Source organism: Puma concolor, chromosome B1 (genome assembly GCF_028749965.1).
Source record: "Puma concolor isolate L17-30 chromosome B1, mPumCon1.1.hap2, whole genome shotgun sequence".
Lineage (NCBI taxonomy): Eukaryota > Metazoa > Chordata > Mammalia > Carnivora > Felidae > Puma > Puma concolor.
The window spans coordinates 82,666,634-82,684,311 of record NC_141670.1 but is presented as its reverse complement, the minus strand read 5'-3'; the positions used below and the strand labels follow the sequence as shown (position 1 = coordinate 82,684,311).

At 34.7% G+C, this 17,678-nt stretch overlaps 1 protein-coding gene across 1 annotated transcript in view; it reads left to right on the top strand.

The window, feature by feature from the left end:
* The window catches only part of ABCE1 (ATP binding cassette subfamily E member 1), a 31,693-nt gene extending 14,201 nt beyond the window's left edge, over window positions 1-17,492 (top strand). Inside the window, exons 9-18 of the mRNA XM_025921431.2 lie at window positions 348-437; window positions 5,860-5,981; window positions 8,669-8,890; window positions 9,880-9,939; window positions 10,037-10,095; window positions 12,455-12,565; window positions 12,650-12,792; window positions 12,917-13,039; window positions 14,435-14,546; window positions 15,860-17,492. Coding sequence (XP_025777216.1) covers window positions 348-437; window positions 5,860-5,981; window positions 8,669-8,890; window positions 9,880-9,939; window positions 10,037-10,095; window positions 12,455-12,565; window positions 12,650-12,792; window positions 12,917-13,039; window positions 14,435-14,546; window positions 15,860-15,907 — 1,090 coding nt within the window. The 3' untranslated portion in view covers window positions 15,908-17,492. The remainder of the gene's footprint in view (window positions 1-347; window positions 438-5,859; window positions 5,982-8,668; window positions 8,891-9,879; window positions 9,940-10,036; window positions 10,096-12,454; window positions 12,566-12,649; window positions 12,793-12,916; window positions 13,040-14,434; window positions 14,547-15,859) is intronic.
* Window positions 17,493-17,678: the final 186 nt, after the last annotated feature.

Below are 17,678 nucleotides of genomic sequence, written 5' to 3'. Positions count from 1 at the left end.
CATTTGCTTTAACGCAATGGACTTTAATCAAGAGCAAAGCTGTCTGAATTACTTCAGACTTTATCAGAATATTTTTTCATGAGGCAATAACACTTTGTACATTAGCTTAATCAGAGAGTCTCTCCCCAGGCTTGATAATGCAGCCCTGCTTTTGCAATTTTTTTTCTTTCTACTTCTGAACAGAATACAAAAGTTCTTACTCTTACGCAGTGGACTCCTCATTGGTGTAAGAGAGTATGGTTGTTGTTAAATCAGAAACTATATTACAGAGCTTTAAAATATCATGTAAGATAGAATTATATCCTATTTGTCTTACAAATCATTGTGTTTGCTTTTCTTTCTCATAGTTTCATGTTTGATGAACCTTCTAGTTACCTAGATGTCAAGCAGCGTTTAAAGGCTGCTATCACTATACGATCTCTCATAAATCCAGATAGGTGAGTATAGATTGGTATGTCTGTCTTATTTTGTTTGGGGAGTTATACAGATTTCTAAAGATTAAACACTGGGGCCATCAATGTCATATGTATGTATGTTTTCTATCAGTTATTTAGAGCCACCACTGGTATTTACCTTCCTCTATCTAGAACAGATGTTCTTTATGCAAGACTTATTTACTACCTGCTATTTAATGCCTGTCTCCACAGAGCGTAGGAATACTTTGGAATGATTTGAAAGTTCTGGCATCTGTGTATGGATTTCTGGGAGGCAGATTCTTAGCTTTTACCAGATTCTCAAATGAATATGTCACTCAAACACACACAAAATTTACAACATTATAAGGATCACCACAGTAACTCTGGTTATTTAGGGTCTTACTGAACTCTATAGTTCTTAATAACCTGTTAAGTAATCACAGCACCCTGTAGTTATGGGATACTTTTGTAATTTTCAGTTTTTAAATCCATTCTCTCATTTGAGCCTCATAGCAATCTTGTGTGTTAGACTCTTTGGTAGTATTCCCATTTTGTAGATGAGGAAGATTAAGGTCAGATAAGGTAGTTATTTGTTCTATGTTACAAATTTACTACATGGCAAAACTATGGGATTTTTTTCTGTGTAGTATTTTTTGTGCCTCTCATTAATGACTAATTTAATCTCCAGCTATTACAGAATGCAAGAGAAATCCCTAGGGATCAAAAACCAAAGAAAGAACTATAAATTACAAAGAAGAGACTAGAATATGGCTGGAATATGGAATCGAAATTTAGATAATCGGGATAATCTTCTTCACAGTAAGAAAGTAACATAAAAAGAGGGTCTCAGAATCTTTAGTCCTGTCCTATGGTACCTAGCAGAAGCAAATATAAAATCACTTTGCAGGGATATGCCCTCAACCCTGGTCTGGTCACAGGATTCCTACAAGTAAAGACTCATGAGCTAAAATCCAGGGCTATAAATGATTAAGAGGAAAGCATCTGCAAAGGAGGCAGTAGACACAACAGACAACAGGATTAGACCTTCAAGGAGGTCAGGTGACATTCTCAAACTATAAAATAGTTGTATCTAAAATACACCCCACAGGTGCCCCCGAGTGGCTCAGTCGGTTAAGTGTCTGAATCTTGATCTCCGCTCAAGTCATAATCTCACAGTTTGTGAGTTTGAGCCCCGTGTCAGGCTTTGCACTGACAGCACGGAGCCTGCTTAGAATTCTCTCTCTTTCTGTCTCTGCCTCTAACCCTCCTCCTGCACGTGCACGCTGTCTCTCACACTCTCAAATAAACTTTAAAAAAAATAATAAAATACAAACATAAAAAAGGATACAAAACCCTAAGAATATGGTACCAGAAAAAGGCAATAGGTAAATGTTCAAAAAACCCAGATTTAGAAATTGAAAGTATAGCTGTGACATAAAAAACTCAATGGACAGAGGCACCTGGCTGGCTCAGTCGGTGGAGCATGCAACTGTATCTCAGGGTTGTAAGTTCCAGCCCCATGTTGGGTGTAGAGATTACTTAAAAAGAAAATCTTTAAAAAATTTTTTTAATGTTTATTTTTGAGACAGAGACAGATTCCAGGGCAGGCTCCAGGCTCTGAGCTGTCAGCAGAGCCCAATGCGGGGCTCAAACCCACAAATGGTGAGATTGTAAACTGAGCCAAAGTCAGACGCTCAACTCACTGAGCCACCCAGGTGCCCCAAAAATAAAATCTTTAAAAAAAAAAAAAACTCACTGGGGCGCCTGGGTGGCTCAGTCATTTGAGCATTGGACTTCAACTGAGGTCACGATCTTGTGGTTTGTGAGTTTGAGCCTTGCATCAGGCTCACTGCTGTCAGTGCAGAGCCCACTTTGGATCCTCTCTGACCCCTCTCTGCCTGCTTCTCCTGCTCTCTGTCTCTCCCCCCACTCATGTGCTTTCTCTCAAAAATGAGTAAACGTTTAAAAAAATACAAAAAAAAAACCTCACTGCATAGATTAGGTTAGGGGTAACAGAAAAGAGTGTTAGAAACCCAAAAAGTTGATCTGTGCAAATTACCAGAATACAACAGAGAATGAGATTGAACTCAGATTGAGTTCAGAAAGGAGGGTTAGAGAATGGAATGAAAAGGACTGTTTACATATATCTGAATAGGAGTTTGAAAAATGAAGCCATGAAAAAGATCGTGGCTGAGAATTTTTCAGAATTGAAAAATTTGACTCTCTAGATTCAAGAAGCAAATGATCCACATACATACTTTGAAGTGAAACTTAGAATCAGTGATAAAGAGATAATCTAAATTGAGCCAAATAGTAGCTATAATTTTCACATCATACATAGGCCTGGGTATTATGATAGGCTCTTTGAGGAATATAAGAATATAAGATACAGTCCCGATATTCAAGGATTTATCAATCTGGTAAAGAAAAGAACATACAAGTAGTCAAGTCAGTAGTTTTCAACCTTAGCCCTTTTATGAAATATTTTTATATTTATTTATTATGAAAGTCATAGCTCATACCTACTTTCACACATAATTTTTTAAAATATCAAATAATGTCCTAACCATAATAAAAAGGAGAACTAAAAAGATAGGTAATTTACAACCAGATGACATGTATCTTAATATACAAATGTTCAGGCAAATCATTACAGTCTTCTATTTTGAGAGGGCAGTAACTGTAATTATAATGTGGATAACATGTCAAACAAATTAGATTGACAAAGTAAATAAAATTATTTAGACATTTTCACATTCTTTGGATTCTGAAATTCTGTGATGTGTCAAGGCAGTGTTCAGTCTGTAATGCTATAAAAAGATTGGGTATCCTTTCCTTAAAAAAAAAAAAAAAAAAAACAAAAAAAAAAACCAAGAAATAGAGGATGGATTGGAGAAAGGACACTAAATGCATGAGATTTTTTTAGAATTTGTCCTGTAAGAACATCTTCAGTTAAATTAAAAACCATGTGTAAAAACAAACAAACAAAAACACCCAACTGTAATCCAAACTTAATTGTAGGAGTTCACAGCATAAATTTCTCATTATGCTACAGATTTGTTTCTTTCCAAACCGTTAGGAAATAGAGTGGCTGGCTCACTTAATTCTTTCTTACATTTTGGACTTCTTCATAAGCTCCACTTAATAGTAGGGATAGCAGAATGTATGACATGGTTTTTTTCCTTCTTCTCAAAGCAAATTAAAAGCCACTAGGTGGGCGCCTGGGTGGCTCAGTCGGTTAAGCATCTGACTCTTGGTTTCAGCTCAGATCTCTCAGGTTTCGGTTTCGTGGGTTCAAGCCCCACAACGGGCTCTGTGCTCTCTCTCTAAATAAAGTTAAAAAAAAATTTTTTTTAAAGCCACTAGGTAATACTGTGCTGCCTTACATGGTGTCTAGAAGGCTTTAATGGTAAGAAATAGACAGTTAGTCCAGATAATGGAACATTGCCAAAAAAACACCAAGGCAGGATGAGTACTGGCTCACTTGGGTGATTTGCCATTTTTATTGATGCTTCTTACTACCAATGTGGTAGTAAACATTTGCTCTTAATATTTTCTTTTCATAATTAAACATGCCCCCATTTTCTTTTTCATTCCTCTTACTATCTGATACCTAGATTGCTATGGGAGTTTCCTAAAAAAAAGCCAGTGGTTCTTTCTTCTTGACAGATTAATCTTTCCGAAGTGTTTTTTCTTACCGTTCTCTTATTCTAGAACTGTGCTATACCTTCTAGTCATGTTACTGTTTTAATTGAAATTAAAAATTCATTCCTTCAGTCAGTCTACCCACATTCCACATGCTGCACACAGAGAATATTTTCATAACCATAGAAAGTTTTACTGGACAATGTTATTTAAGAACCTAACCATTTTGCCCCATTGCCAATTAGCATAAGTCCAAAATCTTCATTACCCAACAACTTTATTAAACATCTCTTTGGTACATAGCACAAGACTAAAAATCATAGAGGTGCTAAAATGTATTATATAGTCTGACTTCACACAATTTAGGGACAAGTTGCCGAGGTCCTCAATAATAAATAAAAATAAATAAAAATAATAAAAAATAAAAATCCAAATATCAGTTCAGAGTTACAAGGGGTCAAGAGTTGGGGAAAGAAAGCTCATTTACGTAATATCAAGGGGACCCTACAGAAGGTAGGATTTGTGATGGACCTTAAAGGATTGAGTAAGATTTCAGCAGGTGAGGATTTAGACAGGAGAACATTCAGGAGAAGGAATAACTCTTAGACACACAGAAGTGGAAAAGTGGATTATTCAGGAAACAATGAAAGATCCATTTTTCAGTGTGCCTTATATGTACATGGGAAAAAATAATAGCTGAAGTTTTGGAGAGTTTTGAAACAAAGTCTTAGGACATTAATTTGTTTTATTTGCAACTGAGAGCCATATCTGGGAACCTGAAAAGAGTGAGGTTTGTTAAAAGTTTATAGAAATGTTGAAAGAAATGTGAGAGCCTAAACTAGAATTTAGAAAAAAGAAAAGGATGAAATAAATGCACAAGACATCGTTGAGAAAGAGTTGACAGACTTGACAATTTAAACAGTATATTAGGAATAAGGTTAGTCCTATTTTATGAGAATGATGATTGCGTTAATATAAATATGGAGAATTTTTATTTGTACAGGAAACATAAGTTGGAATTTGAAGTGTCTGTAGGACATTGCTTTTTTTAACATTTTTAACTAACTTGAATAGGAATAAAGTGCTGCATAAAAGTGTCATGACCATTATTTGCCTGATAGTTTGTATGCCAGCAATACTTTTTTCTTACCACTTCACAAGTCATGTCAGATACTGTCCCACTTACAGAGTGCTCCAGTACACACTAACCTATTTCCTTGGCCTTCACTGGATTTTATATCTAGAGAACATGCGTAGCTGTGTAGTTTTTTTTTTTGTTTTTTCGGGGTTTTTTGGTAATGTTTCATGTCTATTCCTTGTCTTCCCCAGCTAACTTGGAAGTTCTCAGGTTAAGCATTCTGTCATATTCTCTGTATTCCCCTACCACAGCTAACAGATGGGACAGGACAACTGTAAGGGCTTATTAACATGCAAGATGAATAGCATAATAAACAGTTTAAGCTACATCAGATTTAAATCTATTGTAATTGTGTCTTTGTAAAGTTTATTTAAAAATGTGGGGTTTTTTTGGCAAAACACACTTATTTCATGTCTCCATAGACTGTTTCATACTAACTTTTTTTTTAGTTTAGGAAAACAATTTGAAATAGGAAGACTGATAGAGTCTTATTTAATGTCTTATGGCTTTGGTTTAGTATGGTCTTTACATTTAATTTTTTTAACATCTGTTTTCCTGGAATTTATACTGTTCTGTGTAAGAGTTTAAATTGTAATTAAATATAATTTTATTTTATATGTTATGTTACATTTAAAAATAAAAATCTGTATTGACTTGCAGATATATCATTGTGGTGGAGCATGATCTAAGTGTATTAGACTATCTCTCTGACTTCATCTGCTGTTTATATGGCGTACCAAGTGCTTACGGTGTTGTCACTATGCCTTTTAGTGTAAGAGAAGGTAACTTGAAAAACTATTTCCACAATGCTGTATTATTTCACTCTAATGCTTAGAAAATGTATTGTTGATATTCAGCAGTTACATGTTGCTCTAATATTTATCCAAAACTCCAGTCTTAATGGAAGTTAATCACTCAACAATGTATATCTAAGGTTATGTACATTGTTTGTTATTCAAAACTTTCTTTTTGGAGAATTTTCTATTGCAATGGGTAGAAATGCTGTATCAGTTTCACTGTTTGCTATCTTAAAAGTTGTTTATTATATTTTGGCTTCTACAACTTCTAGTATTTATCATCTTCAGCTTTATCTTTGAAAGGCCAGAACCAGTAGTGAAACTCTTAATTAGTGCTCATCTTGTTCCCATTTTTCAAATTTTTCTATAATCTGTGTCTTAAGTTTGTAGAACTTAAGACTGTCTAGAAGTCTAATAAGATAGTAAGTGTATTAAATTAAAACAAGATAGTGTCATATAGTTTAATGAGTAACTAGAAGCCTAATAAAATAGCTTAATAAGCCTATTTTCATTTATTCCTTCTACTGTCAGGAAAGAGGGACTCTCTGGCGTCTCTTTTCCGTGTCTCTTCTCCACCTAAGCAAGTTAGGCAAAACTAAAAACTAACCTACTACTAAGTGGCTCCTGAAACAAATATCAGTGCATTCTCCACCTAGTATGCCTTTTTCTTTTTAATTTCTTTGCCATTTCCTACCACTGATTTCTTTCTCCTCTTTTCTTTATATTTCATCTTTTCAGCTGTGCCTTCAACTGACAAAAAGACTACCTAGTTCATAGTTTGAAAAAATTCCTATTTTATAAGAATAATTATTCATGTAGTCTTGTATGTAGATGCCTAGGTTAGGCAGGCTCCTTTTTAAAACAATCTCTTCAAGAATAATTTTTGAGATACGTAAGTACTTATCTGCTTGTACCTTTGAGATAAACATGCATATGTTCAGGAAAAAATTTGTGAGATTGCTTAATTTTCTTTCCAATAGTCTTAAGAGATGATATCAGAAAGTTATTAATTTTTTATTCTCCTCAATTAGCAAGTATTTATTATCAATTCTATACCTTGTAATAGGTCCAGAATTGCATTGATAATGAGGTAGGTTCCTGGCATTCACTCTTAACAATTGTAGTTATAAATGCCTTGTCTAAAAGCTATGCCTTTTTTTTTTTTTTTTTTTTTAAGTTGTTTGTTTTGTTTTCAGAGAGAGCGAGCCAGGGAGGGGCAGAGAGAGAGGGAGAGACAGAATCCCAAGCAGGCTCCGCACTGTCAGTACAGAGCCAGATGCCGGGCTCGATCTCACAAACCATGAGATCATGACCTGAGCCAAAACCAAGAGTCGGATGCTTAACTGACTGAGCCACCCAGGTGCCCCTAAAAGCTATTCCATTTAAGAAATGGTTCCTGTTGAAGCTTTTAATGTGCCTCGTTTGTTAAAACAATTCTAGTAAACTTTCCTTCTTTCTGCTTTCTTTTAATATACTGAAATTAATGTCATACATAACGTAAAAGCTCTCTTTGAGCTCTAAAGACAGTTATAGCTTAGACTCAGTTTTAGATTGACAAGTTTTACAGTAGAAATGGAAAGGCTGGTTTTTTAATGTCTCTGCACACAATTTTCTGAGTCTTCATTTCCTTACCTGATAAATTAGGCATTTGGAATCAGTGGCTACTAAGGTTTCCGTCAAGTCTATGTTCCCTTCTAACTTTTGGTTTTAATTTTTTTAACCTCACATTTATAATTTTTAAAGAGTTTTATGATCAAAAAATACTAATTTTGGCAGGATGAATTTATTCTTTCAGCAAATATTGAACACCTGTGTTCTAGGCGGAGGCTGCAGTCCCCCAGATAGGGCTCTGAGTTCCAGATGAGATGAATAACATCCTCAAGCTTTCTTTCGAGACCTTCCAGACTTGAGCTACTATCTTTCTTTTATCTTAAATATAGGAATCACTGAAAATAGATCTTTGCATTTTTCCCATGTAATCCACTTTTTCATTTCTGTGTCTGCCATTGCACATCTTCACAGTTTTAATATGGAGGGATTCTCGTGCACAATATGTTAGTTTTCTTTCAGTCACTAAAAAATGTTTAGATAATGGTGTATATTTTTGTACAGTGAAGCCAAAAAAATGTTAAATGAAGTTCATTATTATAAATGTGTTGCAAACCTGTAAAATTAATCTGAAAACATGCAGTATTTTAGAACTTCAGCTTATGGTATCTAGATCTCATGTGAAAATGCATATTCATAACTTGTTTATTTAAAAAATTATTCTCCAGACTGTATTATTTTATGTCAGTCTATGAAAATACTCCCATTTTTTACTTGTCATTTTTTGAGAAAAATCACAAGTTTTGATTTAAAAAAAAACAGAAACGGCACCATATTCTTTTGCACAAAACCTGATGGGGAAGAAAATCTTATATAAAAATCACATCATTAGTGAAAAGATATTCTTTGTACATATATGCTTAAGTTTTTTAAACTTGTATCAAATACATAAGACACCCTGTTGTCACTGCATGTTACCACAAATTCACAGATATTTGAAATCTGTGCTTAGATTGCTCCCAGGAGAGCCTAGGATTTTGGGTTTTATATGATAATTTCTTGCTGTGGAAAAGATTACTCTTTAAATGACCTTCACTAATCTTTTGTCAATGACTTTCCAACAGGCATAAACATTTTTTTGGATGGCTACGTTCCAACAGAAAACTTGAGATTCAGAGATGCATCACTTGTTTTTAAAGTGGCTGAGACAGCAAATGAAGAAGAAGTTAAAAAGATGTGTATGTATAAATATCCTGGAATGAAGAAGAAAATGGGAGAGTTTGAGCTAGCAATTGTAGCTGGAGAGTTTACAGATTCTGAAATCATGGTGATGCTGGGGGAGAATGGTAAGTTTTCCTTATTTTGTGATATTTGGAAGTCTGTTCTGTTTATCCAGTTACTTTGTTTCAGCTACTCCATGAAAAATTTTGACTCAGTTGTAAGTGGGAGCTAGACTGAATCCATACATTTCTCAGTGTAGTTCACATTTTATAACATTGTATGATTTAATGTCATTGCCACCCAGTCAAGTTTATATTTCATATATTTTGTTCCATAACTTTTAGTGAAAATAAGATACTTTTCCAAGCTAGTTTTTCTGTGTATAAATTATTAGGGGATTTATTCATCTTAGAAACAGATGAGGAAGGAAAGGATAAAATAATAAGGTAATTCAGAAGGAATCTAGTTTAAGATTTTTTCTTGAATTCCTCCATTTGAGCTTTTATTATTTTAAATTCAGGCTAGTCTACCTTTGTAAATAGTTGTTATTACCTGAATTTTCAATTTTAGATTACTGTCATAAATAGGGCTATGAGTTGAATTCGAGTACCAAATGTCTGGTATTGCTTTCAAGATTGAAAAAAAAAGATTTGAATTGTATACTTATAGCTTATAAGTCTATAAAAGAGAAGTTTTCTACGACGATTTTGCCATGTATTTCAGTCTTTACGTAATGGAAGAATTTTGAACCGGGTTGCGTTTTAGGCAAATGGACTTTCACATGATGGTAGCAATCATAACAATATTACATTCCTTAACAATAAATTGTATTGGTATTTAAGCTAAAAAAGTCTTTTAAAAAGTAGCCCAAAACTTGTAATGGTTACTAATAAGATTTATTAGTCTATATTCCTCTAATTAGTTTCGAATGATACTTCAGAAGCATATCATGAAAGTTTCAAGTATTTTTGTTTAGGCTTCAGAATTGAGTAGTGTCAGTGTATACCTTTAAAACTAATTTCTCAATTAAAATCCAGTAGTGTACATAATGTTTTACTTTAAGTAAACATGAAGCATCTTACAAGTCTGTTTGTTATGTATATTGTGTTGGCAGGTACTGGTAAAACCACATTTATCAGAATGCTTGCTGGAAGACTTAAGCCTGATGAAGGAGGTACTGTTGCATCGTTGTGTTTTTACTCTTTCCCACATAGGAAACTTTGAAGATATGGGTAATTTTCAGTGTCTTCTTTATTTGCATTATTTTGCAGGAGAAGTACCAGTTCTCAATGTCAGTTATAAGCCACAGAAAATCAGTCCCAAATCAACTGTGAGTTATTATTCTGTTATTTGGTTACTAAAGGAAAGTTTATGCACACACACACACCTATAGCTTTAATCTTTCACTGTATCAAAATTCTTCTCCAAATTTCTGTGTTTTACCAAAAATGGCTAAAGAAAGAATTAAGACATAAGTGGTTGATTCATTTCCACATAACACTAGCAAGAAAATAAAAGGCCACCTACAAGATGGGCGAATACATTTGCAAATCATTTATCTAATAATACTCATATCCAGACTCATATCCAGAATATACATAAAGAACTGTTACAACTCAGTTTAAAAACAGACAAAGGATTTGAATAGACTTTTTTTTTTTTTTTTTTTTAAAGTAGGCTCCACACCCAGCATGAAGCCAGTGCAGTCAATCCTAAAATCAATCCCTGATCTGAGATCAATCCCTGAGCTGAGATCAAGAGTCAAATGCTTGGTGGGGCACCTGGGTGGCTCAGTTGGATGAGTGTCCGACTTCGGCTCAGGTCATGATCTCATGCTTCGTGGGTTCGAGCCCTGCATCAGGTTCTGTGCCGCCAGCTTAGAGCCTGGAGCCAGTTTCGGATCCTGTGTCTCCCTCTCTCTCTGCCCCTCCCTCACTCGCCCTCTGTCTCAAAAGTAAATAAACATTTAAAAAAACAAAGAGTTAAACGCTTGGGGCGCCCAGATGGCTCAGTTGGTTGAGCATCCAACTCTTGATTTCAGCTCAAGTCATTATCCCAGGGTCGTGGGATCGAGCCCTGTGTCAGCTCTGCACTGAGTATGGAACATGCTTAAGATTCTCTCTGTCTCTCTCTCCTCCTGTCCCTCTCTCTCAAAAAAAAAAAAAAAAAAAAAGTCAACCGACTGAGCCACCCAGGCACCCCTGAATAGACATTTTTTCAAAGAAAATATTCAAATGGCCAAATAAGCACCTGAAAAGATGCTCAGTACCATTAGTCATTAGGGAAATGCAAATCAAAACTACAGTGAGATATTGCACACCCACTAGGATGACTTAAAAAGACAGTAACAAGTTTTGGTGAAGATGTGGAGAAATTGGAACCCCATACATTGCTGATGGGAATGTAAAGTGGTAGAGCCACTTTAAAAAAAAAAACACCTGGCAGTTCTTAGGATTTTTTTGTTTGTTTGTTTTTAGTTCTTACGATTAAACATAGTTACATACGAACCAACATTTCCACTCCTAAATACATACCCAGGAGAAATGAAGACCTATCTCAACACAAAAATTTGCACACAAATGTATTCATAATAGCCAAAAAGTGGAAAACAACCACAATGTCCATCAATTGTAAATGGATAAACACAATGTGCTATATCCATGAAATTGAATGTTATTTGATCATAAAAAAAAAAATACTGATAAATTTTAAAATATGAACCTTGAAAACAAAGTTAACCTTTGGTTCTGCAAGTATTGTAGTGAACTTCTTAACTATGGTATTTGCACTCAGGACCTCAGCCTTCACTTTGTTAGGCCTATTTGAGATTGCTTAGATTTACACTAAAAGTTTTATCATTGGGGGCACCTGGGTAGCTTAGTCCAACTCTTGATTTTGGCTCAGGTCATGTCTCACGGTTCGTGAGTTTGAGCCCCACGTTGGGCTCCACACTGACAATACAGAGCCTGCTTGGGATTCTCTCTCCCTTTCTCTCTGCCCCTCCCCTGCTCACACTCATACTCTCAAAAATAAATACTTAAAAAAATTTTTATCGTTGGTACTTTGTATAAGCTTAGCTTTTAAGTTCTCAGACTCGGCCCTCTCCTAAAATAACAAGCACATGACATCTTTAGAAATCATCCCTATTATGCATTTTGTCCTATCTTGCTGATTGCCTAAGGGTACTTGATACCCACACTGACCTTGAGCATTTTTCCTATTCTCAAATGATTTCTTAAACTTTTTCTTTTTTTTTACTATTTATTTATTTAGAGATCAAGAGCAAGCAGGGGAGGGGCAAAGAGGGAGACAGAGAATCCCAAGCAGGCTCCGTGCTTTTAGCACGGAGCCTGACCACAGGGCTGAAACCCTCGAACCGTGAGATCATAACCTGAGCCGAAAACCAAGAGTCAGACGTTTACCTGACTGGGACACCCAGGCGCCCTACCAAATGATTTCTTTCTTGAAACAGTCATTGTTTACTACTCTAAGATTTTAAGATTGTTTTTACTTGTTGGACATGATGGGTTTCTAATAATTTTAGGACATGCCATAGACGATGGAGAAGCAGAATACTATCATATCTGTGGGTGGTAAATTGATATACTTTTGCTCTGGAGCTTAACTTGGTGAAGATACATAGAGGAGTTCTGTACTGAAAATTCCAATACTTTTTTCACTAAAAACAGGGAAGCGTTCGACAGTTACTACATGAAAAAATAAGAGATGCATACACTCATCCACAGTTTGTGACTGATGTGATGAAGCCTCTGCAAATTGAAAACATCATCGATCAAGAAGTATGTATTTTGGTTCTTGTTATGTTATTATTTTAAGCTTTGGGTGTCTCTGCGTAGTTTGCTAAACTTTTTTTCTCCAAATAGGTGCAGACGTTATCTGGTGGTGAACTGCAGCGAGTAGCTTTAGCTCTTTGTTTGGGCAAACCGGCTGATGTCTATTTAATTGATGAACCATCTGCATATTTGGATTCTGAGCAAAGATTGATGGCAGCTCGAGTTGTCAAACGGTAATGTCCTGCCACTAAGAGTATTACTTTTAGTTAATGTGCACTGGCATACAACGGTGCTTAATACACATTTGAATATTTGATCATGTAAAACTGGAAACATGTTCAAAATCATGTATTTTAGTTTCATACTCCATGCTAAGAAGACAGCCTTTGTTGTGGAACACGACTTCATTATGGCCACCTATCTAGCAGATCGAGTCATCGTCTTTGATGGTATTCCATCTAAGAACACAGTCGCAAACAGGTACAACTGTTTTCTGAAATATTCAAGCCTAATTATAAGTTCTGTTAGAAAAGTATTATTCAGAATTTTCCAAGAAGCTTATAAACATTAATCATACCATTTTAATTTTTAAAGAAGTAGCCAGAAATTCTAAGAATGATTCTGTGACTCCCAGGATTATTCATATTGAATACTGGATGGAAGTGTTCAGACTATATAGTTCAGTTTATTCCTGACCCTAGGGAATAAGCATGCAGAGCTCTGGGCTGCTCAGCTTTTCTTGAAAGTTAACTTTTGTCTGCTTCATTATTTGGATTTTCAAAACATACTAGGATTTTGATTTTGCAGGTAATTCCCTGAAAACCATAGATGTTTTTGCATACAGCAGTTAAGGAAACAAGGTTATATGATTTGCCCAACTTACACTGCTAGTGGTAATGCTCATAGTGGACCCCAAATATCTGGTATTGATCTATAGCAGGGTCAAAATGATTTTACCTTTTCTCCTTATTTTCTCTAATTTTTCCTTATTGGCCTGATTTAGAGCTCTTGTAATTTAGAGAAGTCTCACATTGAAATCAGTTTATGAGGAATGTCTTAGTGCTAAAACCCTCTGTTAAGTTGAACCGTATGAAATTACTGACATTCAGCCATTTTTTACCTATAAAAAGAGCAATTTCGTGTGATTCCATTATGTTCTCTGATTTTAGGGAGGAAAGGAGTTGCTATTTGAATAAAAGTACTTTACTGAGCTTCTTCCCAGAATTTCTTTTCATTTTAATTTGTTCATCAATTGGGAATTCCATATTTCTTTGACAGGGCAATTTCATAGGCTCTGTAAAGCTTATTTAAATAACCATCATCTGTATTTACAAAAAATGCTTATTAAAGTGTTTCACAAGTATGATGTAATTTAGTGTGATTTAAGAACTAATTTGGGTAAAAAAAGATGAATGATGCATAGAAATGGAAAAAGGAGGTACGAGTAAAATCCCTTGTGCTGTACATACTCCCTCCAGTGCCAGATTTCTGATGTGAACTTTACCTTTTCTGTTAAATTCTCTTATCTCCTATAAATGTCAGATTTGAAATTCTGTAATCTCCTAATTAATGATCTTTTGTTTTTCTATAGTAGTAACTTCTATCTTAAATGTTTCTTTTTCCAGATTAGAAACACAGGTCAAACTGGGTCTGTTTTGCACAAAATATTATAGCCAAACTAAGTACTCCAAGGAAAGACACTTCTGAACATAGAATTAATTTATAATATGCTATAATTATATACTATTATCCAGATATGATTAAGGAATTAAAACAGTGATGCTTAATATTAATACTCTTCAATCCCAAAAAGTAGTTAACTTTGGTGGGATGAATTTTAATCACAGAATTTAATCACATGAATTTTTCCTCTAGTCCTCAAACTCTTTTGGCTGGCATGAATAAATTTTTGTCTCAGCTTGAAATTACATTCAGAAGAGATCCAAACAACTATAGGCCAAGAATAAACAAACTCAATTCAATTAAGGTATGTAGAAAAGCTATCTTAAATCGTGGTTAATTTCTCATTATAAATCATTGAAAGGCATGTTTCAAATTGGAAGACTTTCGTGAAAAATTTTGTCATTTCATTAATTCTGATTCATATTTTTCTCATTTAATAGTCTGGTAGGCAGTAATTCTGATATAGTTGCTATTGCTACATGGACTCATACCTGTTATCTCGAGTTGTACCCACTGTTGTACTGCCTGTGTTGAGTTTACTTGCCTTTTTAATATCTTCAGAAAGATTACACTAATTCACTGTTGATACAGAGTTTTTACAAATGACCGGTTTCTCTTATTTTTCAAGAGCACGAGAGCAACACCTGATTAAAATATTTTAAGAATCCAAGCAAACGTCTTCAATGAGCATAAAATTCTACACAATGGAAAAACATTTTGTCAGTTTAATTGGCAGCGTTTTTCATTGGTGTACATAAAATAATTGATTATGCTCCTTATAGTTGATGTAGACTATGAAACGTGGTTTTTTTTTTTTTTTTTTTTTTAGAAGATAATAATTACTTGGTCACTTGGGGAAAAAAGCAAATGACTTCTAAAAAAGCGTTTCTGTGTTTTTAAATACCTCCTGCAGTGCCTGCTTAAAATGCTGCTTATGCTTCATGGCCCTCTAGCCCTTGTTTTTAATACTACCATTTACTAGATTTTATTATTTTCATATTTGTACTCTAGCTTTTCCACTAAAGTGTATGACCTCTTGGAAAGCAGAGACAAAGCCAACATATACATTCTGTATTCCTAAAGAGCTAACAGTGTCTTAATGCCTTTAGGCTTCACTGTGTATTTTGTTTGGTATGCTTTATCTTACTCTCTAGCCAAGATAAGGAAATTACAATTACAGTTTTAAGCCAGTATGTAAACTGAACTGGGAAAAAAATAGTTCTGTATGAGTTCTGTGTAATAGGCAGTTCTCAAACTAGACAATGTTACCTTTTGGACTGGGAGTTTAAAGTCAGAATGATAAAGGTGGAATTCAAGAGTTCAGCTGGAAATAGTATTTTAAAAAGCAGAATTTTACATGCATACGTAAGGCATGTTCTATGAAGAGGCTTTGCTTGAGGATGGACCAAGGGAAGTGTTCTGGTTGTAGGGATGACTAGCAGAAGTAGTAATCCTGCCTTTGATTTAGTGGACCCACAAATGTCTAGAAGCAGACAGTGCGTGCAGAGGAGGTTGTATAGACACTTGTAAACACTGCTAAACAAGACTGGGTGAAAGACTACCCCCCCTACGTATAGGAGAATGGTGTTGATTTTTGTTGCTTGTTTCATTTTTTAGGATGTAGAGCAAAAGAAGAGTGGAAACTACTTTTTCTTGGATGACTAGACTGAATCTGAGAATGTTGAGAAGCCATTTCTTAAAAGAAACATTTATTGGGAATTTTGTCATATAAAACTTGAATCAGGTTTTTAATGCCCCACATACTCTGGAGCTTGAAGTATAATTTACTTAATGTAACATCAAAAGCCAGTTGTGTTGTAAATTAGTACGAACACAGAAAATGCCACTTTTCTGTTCTTGATAAGGCCCTTTTTGTATATAACATTCTAAAATGAAGACATTTCAAGCTATACAAATTACCTCCCAAGTTTTCATGATGTATGGGAAGATTTCAGTAGGTGTTATCATATTCGTGTACCAAATGCTGACCAGTGTTGCTCCCTTTTAAAAATCTTGAAAAAGCTTTCCGTACTTCTAGTTTGCCAAATATGCCAGTATAATGAAACTGCCCTTGTTTTAAAAGCCGAAGACTCCACTAATGAAATTTGATAAATAAACATCAGGATTATATTTGTTACTTGTTTTCAGTCTTTGCAAGTGTGTTTAGACTTTCAAAGCAAAATTACTACAAAACCCCACTGTTGGAAAATGGCCATGTTCCCAACTTAGCATTGTTTACAGCGTTGTTTTCGGTGTGTTTTAGTATCAAAAATCATTTCCACACACCACCCCCATCTGCCAGAAAAAAATCCTAACTTTCCTCTGAATTACTCAGTTTCAGCATTCCGTAAGATTCTATAATTCTCCCAAGTAATGTCATTCTTTAGACATTTGTGTAATCATTGATCAAAATTTAGGAAAAGCATTTTAAAGAATATTTGCTTCCTTCAAAATATTTAGAGTTGATGCCTAAGCGTCTGTGTAATTTTAAACTTCCACAGGTTTCTGATGGGCAGCCAAGGACAACATTACAGGCGACATTAATGCAAACGAGTCCCCAGATAGCATTGTAAAATATCTCTTGGTACCAAATATACTCATCTCCACGTTTGGATCTAGAGGACATTAATTACATCTGTTTGACTTTGGAGTTTTGGATAGTATGTAGCAAGAGCTCTAAAAACTTACTGCATCTCAAGTTCCTGAGTTTGAACAGTGGGATGTGGTGTGAAACCACTCTCAATTACACTTCTAGTGCACTGAACTGGAACTTATACTACAAGTGAGGAAAAGAGTTTACTGAAATGAATTAATGGGGCAGGTAAAATAGGAAAATTAGAAAATTACTGAACAAACTTTTAGAGCTCCTTAAAACCATAGAAGCGTTAATTAACATGCAGACAATGAATAGAGAATGTGATTTAACTGGTCCCCTTTAGGCCTTTTAAAAATTTATGAGTAATCCATAAATACATGTTTGTTGTGAAAAATTCAAACCTACTGAAATACATGTTAATAAAATGTCCTCTCCTCACATTACCCTCCCAGAGGTTACCAGTGTTTGCATTTAATAATATATATCCTTTTATGCTTTTTCTGTGCACTTAGCTAAGTGTGAATATGTAAAGGGTTTGTTTTGTACATAAATGGGATTATACTAAAATAAGTAGTGGCTATTTTTAAGGATAGGTTAAATTTGTGAATGATTATTTCAAGTATATTGAATAAAATAAGACAAAAGCTGTTTTTACTTACTGATTCCATATTCTGTCCTAAAGAAAACACTTGTGGTAAAATAAGCACAGTTCTACGTATTGCTGACGACAGAATATGTATTAACTGTAATATTGTTTGTGTAAATGAAATTTTTAAAATATGGATTTAGACGTTAAACTTTTATATAGCAATAGAAAAGATCTTACAGGGGCGCCTGGGT